This window comes from Zeus faber (assembly GCF_960531495.2).
Source record: "Zeus faber genome assembly, chromosome: 13".
Lineage (NCBI taxonomy): Eukaryota > Metazoa > Chordata > Actinopteri > Zeiformes > Zeidae > Zeus > Zeus faber.
The window spans coordinates 5385871-5395870 of NC_137198.1; the positions used below are offsets into that span (position 1 = coordinate 5385871).

The 10000-nt window shown below is 51.9% G+C and overlaps 1 protein-coding gene across 1 annotated transcript in view; it reads right to left on the reverse strand.

Moving 5' to 3' along the window:
* Positions 1 to 10000, reverse strand: part of pacs2 (phosphofurin acidic cluster sorting protein 2) — a gene marked incomplete at its 5' end in the record, with an annotated part of 57724 nt that overhangs the window by 10843 nt on the left and 36881 nt on the right. The window contains 11 exons of the mRNA XM_080012711.1: positions 1318 to 1435; positions 2180 to 2284; positions 3159 to 3291; positions 3895 to 4019; positions 4396 to 4464; positions 5402 to 5492; positions 6324 to 6475; positions 6614 to 6673; positions 6982 to 7062; positions 7155 to 7228; positions 7460 to 7622. Of these exons, the coding sequence (XP_079868837.1) occupies positions 1318 to 1435; positions 2180 to 2284; positions 3159 to 3291; positions 3895 to 4019; positions 4396 to 4464; positions 5402 to 5492; positions 6324 to 6475; positions 6614 to 6673; positions 6982 to 7062; positions 7155 to 7228; positions 7460 to 7622 (1171 nt within the window). The remainder of the gene's footprint in view (positions 1 to 1317; positions 1436 to 2179; positions 2285 to 3158; positions 3292 to 3894; positions 4020 to 4395; positions 4465 to 5401; positions 5493 to 6323; positions 6476 to 6613; positions 6674 to 6981; positions 7063 to 7154; positions 7229 to 7459; positions 7623 to 10000) is intronic.

Here is a 10000-nt window from a genome sequence, read left to right on the forward strand (position 1 = left end):
TCTTCATTTCTGTCCGTGTGTGTGTTTCTGCATGTGTTTGTGTGTGTGTGTGTGTGTGTTTGTGTGTGTGTGTGTGTGTGTGTGCGTTTCTGTGTTTGTGTTTGTTTCTGTCCGTGTGTTTGTGTGTGTGTGTGTGTGTGCATGCGTTTCTGTGTTTGTGTATGTTTCTGTCCCTGTGTGTGTTTCTGCGTGTGTTTGTGTGTGTGTGTGTGTGTGTTTCTGCGTTTATGTGTGCATTTCTACGTGTGTGTGTGTGTGTGCGCGTGTTTCTGTATGTGTGTGTGTGTTTCTGCATGTGTGTTTTTCTACTTGCATGTGTGTGTGTGTATATGCGTGCGTGCGTGCATGCGTTTCTGTTTGTGTTTGTTTCCATGTGTGTGTGTGTGTGCGTGCGTGCATGCGTTTCTGTATGTGTTTGTTTCCATGTGTGTGTGTGTATATGCGTGCGTGCGTGCATGCGTTTCTGTATGTGTTTGTTTCCATGTGTGTGTGTGTGTGTGCGTGCGCGCGTCTTTCTTCATGTGTGTGTATGCGTGCATGCGTGTGTTTCTGCATGTGTGTGTGTGTGTGTGTGCTAGTGCATGTGCACATGCATGTGTGTGTGTGTGTGTGTGTGTGTTTTTCTGTCTGTGTGTGTGTGTGTGTGTGTGTGTGTGTGTGTGTGCATTTCTGTGTGCGTTTCTGTGTTTGTGTTTGTTTCTGTGGGCATGTGTGTTTCTGTTTGTTTATGTGTGTGCGTGTATGGGGGTGTGTGTCTTTTTCTTTGTGTGTGTGTGTGTGTGTGTGTGTGTGTGCACGTGTGTGTGCGCGTGTGTGTGTGTGTGTGTGTATGTGTGCATTTCTACATGTGTGTGTGTGTGTGTGCGTGTTTCTGTATGTGTGTGTGTGTGTTTCTGAATGTGAGTTTTTCTACGTGCATGTGTGTGCGTACATGCGTTTCTGTATGCGTTTGTTTCCGTGTGTGTGTGTGTGTGTGTGTGTGTGTGTGTGTGTGCGTGCGCGTGTGTGTTTCTGCGTGTGTGCATGCATGTATGCGTGTGTTTCTGCGTGTGTTTCTGCGTGTGTGTGTGTGTGCAAGTCCATGTGCACATGCGTGTGTGTGTGTTTTTCTGTGTGTGTGTGCGTTTCTGTGTTTGTGTTGGTTTCTGTGTGTGTGTGTTTGTTTCTATGGGCATGTGTGTTTCTGTTTGTTTGTGTGTGTGGGTGTGTGGGTGTGTGTGTGTGTGTGTGTGCGGGGGTGTGTGTGTGTGTGTGTGTGGGGGCGTGTTTGTGGGCGTGTGTGTGCGCGTGTGCGTGTGCGGGGGTGTGTGTGTATGTGTGCCTCGTACAATCTCTGGATCCGCGACACGATGGTGTTGAACGCAGCCTGGATGTCGGCCGTGGTGCAGGTGCAGACCACGGGGAGGTGGTGGCTCTGCAGGACGTCGGAGAGGTACTGAGAGGAGGAGGTAGAGGAGGAGAAAGAGGAGGAGGAGGGAGAGGAATAGCAGAAGGAGGAGGAGGAGGAGGAGCAGTAGGAGGAGGCCGAGGAGACAGGAGGAGGAGGAGGCAGAGGAGAAGGTGGGAGGAGGCGACGGGAGGAGTAGGAGGAGGAGGAGGAGGAGGCAGAGGAGAAAGGAGGAGGAGGAGGAAGAGGAGGAGGCAACAGGAGGAGGAGGAGGAGGAGGAGGCAGAGGAGAAAGGAGGAGGAGGAGGAAGAGGAGGAGGCGACAGGAGGAGGAGGAGGAGGAGGCAGAGGAGAAAGGAGGAGGAGGAGGAAGAGGAGGAGGCGACAGGAGGAGGAGGAGGAGGCAGAGGAGAAAGGAGAAGGAGGAGGAGGAGGAGGAGCAGTAGGAGGAGGCCGAGGAGACAGGAGGAGGAGGAGGCAGAGGAGAAGGTGGGAGGAGGCGACGGGAGGAGTAGGAGGAGGAGGAGGAGGAGGAGGAGGCAGAGGAGAAAGGAGGAGGAGGAGGAAGAGGAGGAGGCAACAGGAGGAGGAGGAGGAGGCAGAGGAGAAAGGAGGAGAAGGAGGAAGAGGAGGAGGCGACAGGAGGAGGAGGAGGAGGCAGAGGAGAAAGGAGGAGGAAGAGGAGGAGGAGGGGGGGGAAGTGGAGCAGGAGAAGGAGGAAGAGACAGGAGCGTTAGGAAGACTTCTGCCCGGGGGTTGTATTGTGGGGAGGTGACGGGGCGTGGTCCTCACCTGGCCCTGCCAGTCTGAGGTGTTGATGAGGATGATGCTGTCGGGGAGGTTGTCGTCCGAGACCAGGATGTGGTTGAGCTGGTCGTACACCGTCTTCCTGGGGATCTGGGAGATTCCACGGCAAAACAAAACAGACTCAGGGAACCGAACCGAGGAGGGGAAAACCCGGCGCTTGGACCCCGCCCTCTGACGGAGGAGAATGGAATCATCGGCGCTGCTTCAGATAATACACGAGGATAAACCCGCGTCCCCAGGTGACGCCGTTGTGTTTGCTGACACGCCCGCTCGGATCAGCGGCGCTCACCTCCAAAACAAATACGGTGGCCGGAAAAGAGGTTTGGAACTGAACGTCACGTAGCACAACCCCAGGGGAGACGGTGATAAACGAAGCTGATTCCCCCCAACGTGAGGATGTGAACCAGGATTAATATCAGTGAACGGGAATTTAGCGATGATTCAAACAGACATTTTGAGGCGCAGCAGTTCTCCACGCAGACATGTTTCCTTGTTGTCGAATAGGGTTAATCATGCATTCCTTTTTACTAATGACTGTTTAAAGATCTTTTTTTTTTTTTTTCAGAATCTAAAAACACTGTTGCTACCATCAGTTCATTCTCAGGCGGTGTATGTACATATTTGTCGTTGTTATTTGATATGAGGAACAGTATTGTGGCAGAGTTTATTCCTATAGGTTGAGAAAAATATTATTTTCTGTGTTTAAAGGACGCTTGGGATCCCAACTTCAAATCATTTTTAGCTCATGAAACCCAGAAGACGCAAAAAAAAATTTAAATAAAAGTCTTTAAAATTTCCCCACTGAAACCCGACAAGAGACACTTCGCTTCCTATCTTAACCATTTATTTTCACCGTGGAATTGGCATTCCGCAGTGTGAGAATCTCAGGAGGCGTGATATTTGATATTGTTCATTTGATATTGATACTGCAACCCCAAACCAAGCTGCCGTGTGGTCCTCCTACCTGCAGGTGGCAGCGTGTGTCCAGGCAGCGCTCGTTGTCCAGGCTGTTGGCCCTCTCGTTCTGGGGCCGGCTGGGCTGCCGCTCCTTCAGGGACGTGCTGCGGCCCCGGCGCCCGGCCAGCTTGGGCTCCTGCCTGGGGGTGGGGGGCCACAACAAGAAGAACGACGACGTAAAACGTACGAATATCCTGAAACCAAGGGGGACCAATGCGCGGCTGCGAACTTTGGCGAACTGGAGCCATGATGTTTCCTCCGGCGCCCCCTAGCGGCCGTTTCCGGAACGATCTTTTGGCCCCGTGCACCACCACACCAATGCAAGTGAACGGAGGGCACGCCCGACGAAGCATTCAAAGTACACAATTAAAAATATATGTTTGGTATAATTTCATCAAGTTCTTCCTTCTTCTACGTCTTCCTTCTCTCTCTCTCCCCATATTAATTTCTCAGAATATTGAATTATAATGCGGAATTCGTATTTTATTGAGGTTTTATTTTCTGATATTCAGGTTCACAGTTCGCATCGGCAGCCGTGGGTGTCGCCATGGAAACGCTGCCCCTGCCCCGCCTTCCGCCCATACCCTTTTATTTACATGTTGACATCTTTTTGATATACTGTCCCACTGTGTGTGTGTGTGTGTGTGCGTGTGTGTGCGTGTGTGCGTGTGTGTGTGTGTGTGCGTGTGTGTGTGTGTGTGTGTGAGTGTGTGTGCTTGCATGTGTGTGCGTTTTTTCTTTACCTGTTGGACGAGATGATGAGCGACTCGGTCTTGGTCATCTTGCCGCTCGGGGGCAGCCGCTCCAGGAACGTGTCCATGTTGTCCATCTCCAGCTCCGTGGTGGGAGTCACCGCCTCCGGCTGATCCTGGGAAATTAAAACACAAACAGAAACATCATTCCGTGCGAGGCTCGACCCTACGACCCAAGTGAAAAGGCTTTGGCGCTCTTAAAATGGGACCTGATGGTGAAACTGATGGCAGGGTGAATTAAAACAGACAATAATAAGATGTTGTCGGACCCTTTTTTTTTTTTTTTTTTCTTCACATGATAAAATGGCGAATATCACATTAAATATCATTTCATGATAAGTGCCTACGGTGTGTCGCTACTGGGAGGGGAAAGCAAAGTCTTTAAATGTGTGGAGTCTGTCTTTTGGTGCCTTCCTGCTATTGGGTGTCATTTAAAACGTCACAACCCCCCGAAGGAAAGGGTTAAATCCGCCGGAGGAAGTGGGTACTGACGTAGGCGGCGTTATCCGCGGTGTCGCCCTCGAACTTCGCCCCCGAACACTTGGCCTTGTCCTGCTCCACCTGGAAGCAGAGGGAGGAGGAGGAGGAGGAAAGGGACATGTCAGGTGTGGTTTCTTCATCCTGTGCAGGAGATTGTAATAAAAAAAAAATATATATATATACATATATATATACATATATATAATAATTCTAATTGGATCCACAAAAGCATTGCATTGTTGGAGGGACAGGGTGGATTTTTGGAGCCAGAGGCTCCGTGACTCAATTAACAAACTTGTCACCGGGGAGAAAAAAAAAAAAAAACGAACAAACAACTGCTGCAAATCATTGTTTAATTTGTTAATAATTGAATTTGTGCAGCGGCTGTCAGTGCTGAACTGTGATCCGTCATTTCTGTCGTTATAAATACCCCAGCACTGACTGGCGGCGGAAGTTTTTGGATTTTAATCAGTAATAAAACCTTGCAGGGTTGTGTTACTCGGTCGTTACTCGGTGTAAAATCCAACAAATCACTGATATTTCTGGCGTAAGCCACATAAAATTTTCCTGACTGTGATTGTGTTGTGATGAAAAGGTGACCGCACTGCATATTTTAATTTAGTTTCTTTGTTTTGCTGAGGTTGCATGAACCAGCTGCACTTATAAATAAGGAGAAAACCAATGAGGGATGAGAACGGAAACTCAGGAGGAAGCTTCAGGGGTAAGCGTTCACTTTGTGACCTTTGACCTCTGAGGAGAGCGGGCAAAACCATCATCATTTACCACGATATAAAAACAAAAACAGATAGATAATCAGTCCGTTCCATGGGATTCTAATGCGAGCCCGTCGCTGGAGGAGACAGAGCAAAAGGAGAAACCTGGAAACCCGGAAGAGCTCCATAACCGTCCAAACGCAGAGTGAAAACCACACAGAGAAGAATTTTAAAAAGCAGGCGGCTCGGCCTCAGCTCGGCCTCGGCGGCTCGGCCTCGGCGGCACATTGCGGCTGCCGGCTCACCGGGCTGGGAGGCTCGCGGTGGCTCCGGCTGCTGTGGATGCTGCCGATCTCCGTCTGGGAGCTGGACAGGGAGAGGCCCTCGAAATACGGCCTGGAAAACACAAATCAATACGCAATCTATGGAGAGAACGACGGTAAACACAGCGGCCTCAGGAGGGGGGAAGAGCAGGGGCGGGGCGGAAATAAATACAAGAATAGAAGAGGGTACAAGGTAGAAGGGGATTGTAAACAGTGAAAGTTCCCATGAAAGTTTTAAGATTTAAGAGAAGCTTTAAAGTGAATATCGAATCTGCACGCCTGAGTTGACTGGGAGTAGGTTGTACATCACTTTTCTACTTATTCCGTCGCCAGAAAGGTTATAAAATGAGATTTGCGTTTATTTTTTGGGCGTGAATTTCCCTGTGGAAAATGGAAAAACTCCCATTAAAATTTTTTTATTTTTTTTTGTACCAAAGAAACCTTTTTTTTTTTGGGCACCCGTCTCTTGACAAAATAAACTGCTTGAGTGCCAGCGCCGTGCGACTCGCTGGCGAGCGTCTGCAGTGAGGATGCTGTCGTTTCCATAGCAACCAGACCAGAGTGGTGTAATGAGACGGGGACAACAATGCTTTCTGACAAAAATGTATAATTTGCATAAATGCACTATGTAGTTTATTACTAATTACTAAGGTAATGTTATGTTTATTTTTTTAGAATAAGGTCCCATGTAATCTAATTGAATTTATTTTATTTTAATTTGTTTATTTTACTTTTATGAATCATTTTCTTGAGAGTCTTGGAAAAGCATTTTTAAAAAGTTTATTTAAAAGACATGATCTTAAATCTTTAACATCCTTTTTTGGGGGGCGAGAAATCAAGTGTAAACACGTGCTGCAGCTGTTGCACTGGCGGCATTTCCCCGTCGCCTAGGTAACCCTCTTACTTGAGCTTGGGCTTGGGGGTGCTGAGGACGCTGTCGTCGTCGTCCAGCTCCGGTCCGCTGTCGCTGGGGTTCTCAAAGTCCAGACTCTCCAGGTCCAGATCCTCTTCCACCTCGGGGGCCGGTTCTGCCGGGTCCTGCTCCGAGTCCAACACCTACACACACACACACACACACGCACACAAGTGGAATGACAACAACAACAACAACAACAACAACAACAACAACAACAACAACAACAACAACAACAACAACAACAACACATCCTTTCCAGCAACCCGCTGGGCACCGACCTCGTCAGAGACCCTGAACCTCTTGAGCAGCGCCACCACTCTCTGCTTGAAGTTCTGCTGCTGTGAGGAAATAAGAACATAGAAATCAATACAAAACATCACGTCAGTTTGTCGAAAAAACAAAAAGAAATCTGGGGCTGCAAGCAAAAAAAACAACAAAACCTGGGATATTGATTGTATCGCAAAAAAGACATGCACATTGCAGCAGGTGATCACTAAAGAGGGGTCCATGCAACACAACGAGAAGATGTCTCACTATGAAGTTAATTCACCGCATACTGACAACTCATTTCAAGGAGTAAAGTTCTGCCTTGCGATAACAGTTTTCCCTACAACAGGGATTTTTCGCCCCGTCCCCCGTGTCTCACCCTGGTGATGGACGGCGTCCTCACTATCGACCTCCTCTGCTTCTTGGGCTTCCGCACGTCGTACTCGTCGTCCTCCAGATCCTGAAAAAACGGACGCGGGGCCTCGGGTTCAGCCAGGGGCCCGCGGGACTCGGAAGCAGAAAAACAAGCCCAGCCCCCGTCGCCCGGCTCACCTGCGGCTGCACGGCGTCGTCGCTCGCCTCCTGCTCCGAGGAGAAGCTCTCGTACTCCTCCTCCGAGTAGTTGTCTGGAGAGGAAGGGGAGAGGCGGGTCGGTGCTGCGGGTCCGACCAGAACCTCCGGACGGTGGACACCGCACGTCCCTCCTCAGATTCAAATAGAACGCCACGTTTCGTGCTCCCCGTGACCGGTCTGAGCTGGAGGTCGTTTATGTTCTGTTGTGCGTGGGGGGGTTGCGGCGGCGAGCCGGTGTTTTCGGGAGGAGGACGGGGAAGGACGAGGGGGGGGGGTCAACGTACCGGAGCACTTGGTCTTCTGCTCGCCCTGCAGCGCCGCCTCCTCGTGGTCGATGGGCTGACTGGACAGGGAGAAGATCCACAGCTCGGCCACTTTGCCCAGAGCCTCCTTCTGGTTGCTGCACAGAGGCAGCACCTGGCCGCCCTCCGTGGGGTGCTGCATCACCTGGGGGGGGGGGGGGGGAGTGGGAGGAAGCAGAGGAGGAAGCAGAGGAGGAAGAGGGAAGGGGGAGGAGAGGAAGGGGGGAGTAGGGAGGAAGGGGAGGAAGCAGGGAGGAAGAGTTGAGGAAAGGGGGCAAGAAGAGGAAGGAAAGGAGTGGGGGGGGGGAGACGAGGAAGAGGAGGAAGAGGGAAGGGGGTAATAAGAAGGGGGGAAGGGGGGAGGAAGTAGGGAGGAAGAGTGGAGGAAAGGGGGCAAGAAGAGGAGGGAAAGAAGAGGGAGGGAGACGAGAGGGTGAGGAAGAGAGGAGGAAGAGGGGGGAAGACGAGGGCGGGAGGGGGAGGAGGCAGGGGAGGAAGAGGAGGAAGAGGGAAGGGAGAGGAGGGGGGGGAGTAGGGAGGAAAGGGGTAAGAAGAAGGGCGGAAGGGGGAGGAAGGGGAGGAAGCAGGGAGGAAGAGTGGAGTAAAGGGGGCAAGAAGAGGAGGGAAAGAAGAGGGGGAGACGAGAGGGTGAGAAGAGAGGAGGAAGAGGGGGAAAGACGATGGCGGGAGGGGGAGGAAGCAGGAGAGGAAGAGGGAAGGGAGAGGAGAGGAGGGGGGGAAGTAGGGAGGAAGAGTGGAGGAAGAGGGGGGAAGGGGGAAGAGTGAGGAAGAGGGGGAGGAAGAGAGGGGAAAATGAGGGGGGAGCAGGGGAGGAAGAGGGGGGAGAGAGGAGGGAGAGAGAGGAGGAAGAGGGAAGTAAGAGGAGAGGAGCGGGGGGGTGTGGAAGAGGAGAGGAGGGGAGTAAGGGGAGGAAGTAGGGTTGAAGAGAGGAGGAAAGGGAGGAAGAGCAGAGGAAAGGGGGGAAGAAGAGGGGGAAGGGGGGGAAAGAGGAGGAGGAAGAGGGGGGAGAGAGGAGAGGAGGGAAGGAAGTAGGGAGGAAGGGGAGGAAGAAGTGAGGAAGAGTGGCGGAGAGGATGGAAGGAGGATGGAGAGGGAGGAAGATGGAAAGGAAGAGGGGAGGGAGGGGTGGGGAAGAGGGGAAGAGAGGGTTGCGACACGGATTGAAAGGACGCCGACGCATCGCTCAGCTATAAAACCATCACAGCTGGGCAAGCATGCGGTGAAACACGCCGCCTCTCAGTCCTACGTCACACTGACAACCCCCTGACCCCCCGGGGTGTCCGTGTCTCCCCCAAACTTGCAGAACGGCAACGAAATCCGGGAACAAGCTTTTCAAACGACGCCTTGTGGAGCTAATAGGAGTGAGGGTTCAGCAGCCGCGTCGCTCATTTCTCGCCTCGGATTTGTCCGGCAACACATCTCGTCGGGCACCGACCGAACCGGGAACTTGCGCTCAAACCCCATTGGCTCACGGAACCAGGGGCGTGGCCGCTCCTTCGCGTTTAAAGCCACGCACACAGAAGCAGAGCGTCCCCGGGACAGGACGTTGTTTTTTTTGAGGCATGTCACAATGGTCCGAATGCATAATCTGAGCTGTATTTTCAGCAAAGAAAACCCTTCAAAAACACTTTCTGGAACCGCAGAGACTTCTACGAACTTGTTGGTGAAGCAGCATAACAAGTCCCCCTTTAAGGCGTCAGGGGCGCCATTTGCTTTTCGTCACTTCCCGTTACGCCGTTTTTTTTTTTTTTTCCTTTTCGCGCGGTACAGCGTCGTCACACGACGGGTGACGTCCCTCCTCAGCGGAGCACACACAGTCCAGTCTCGGCTTTGCGGGTTCTCTCCTGCGGGACCGCCCCCGTCCCCCGAGCAATTTATTCCACCTCTCGCGGTTGAAACCTTAACGGAAGCCGCGTTCGCTCTGCGTCGCCTCCTTTTTATTTTATTTTATTTTTATTTTTATTATTATTTTTTTTTCATCCCGGAGCCGTGATGTTAACGGGCTCGGCCGGGGGGGGGCGGGTTCTGAAACGCCGAAGCCAATCAGCGCGGCCGCTTCGATAATGGCCTCCACCTGTTGCACATTTCAAGACGTTGGTGTCGATCTGCTTTGTGGGGTTTGAGAGCTTGACGGGGAGCAGGATGGGGTGGAACGGACGCAGGCTGTTTTTAATTTGATCTCCGCACGCCAGCGTCCGCGTCGGGCCGGTGTGCGCGGGGTGCTTGTCTGGTGTTTGTGGAGGATGGGCATATTTCCAGGCCAAATAAGCATGAAGATCAGGGCCCGTATTTGGAAGCGTCCGCGCTTCCCGCCGATGGTATCACATATCATAGATTTAATACCCAGAACGATATCAAGACCGCGGCGTCCATATCGGCCCTTATCTCATTATATCCCCCCTCCGCTCCTCCGGCGTCACCGACAAGCTGAGGTTCCAGGCATTTCACATTTCATTACGGCAAATAAAGGCCGAAAATAAATAAGCGCCTGGCTCTCCTCCA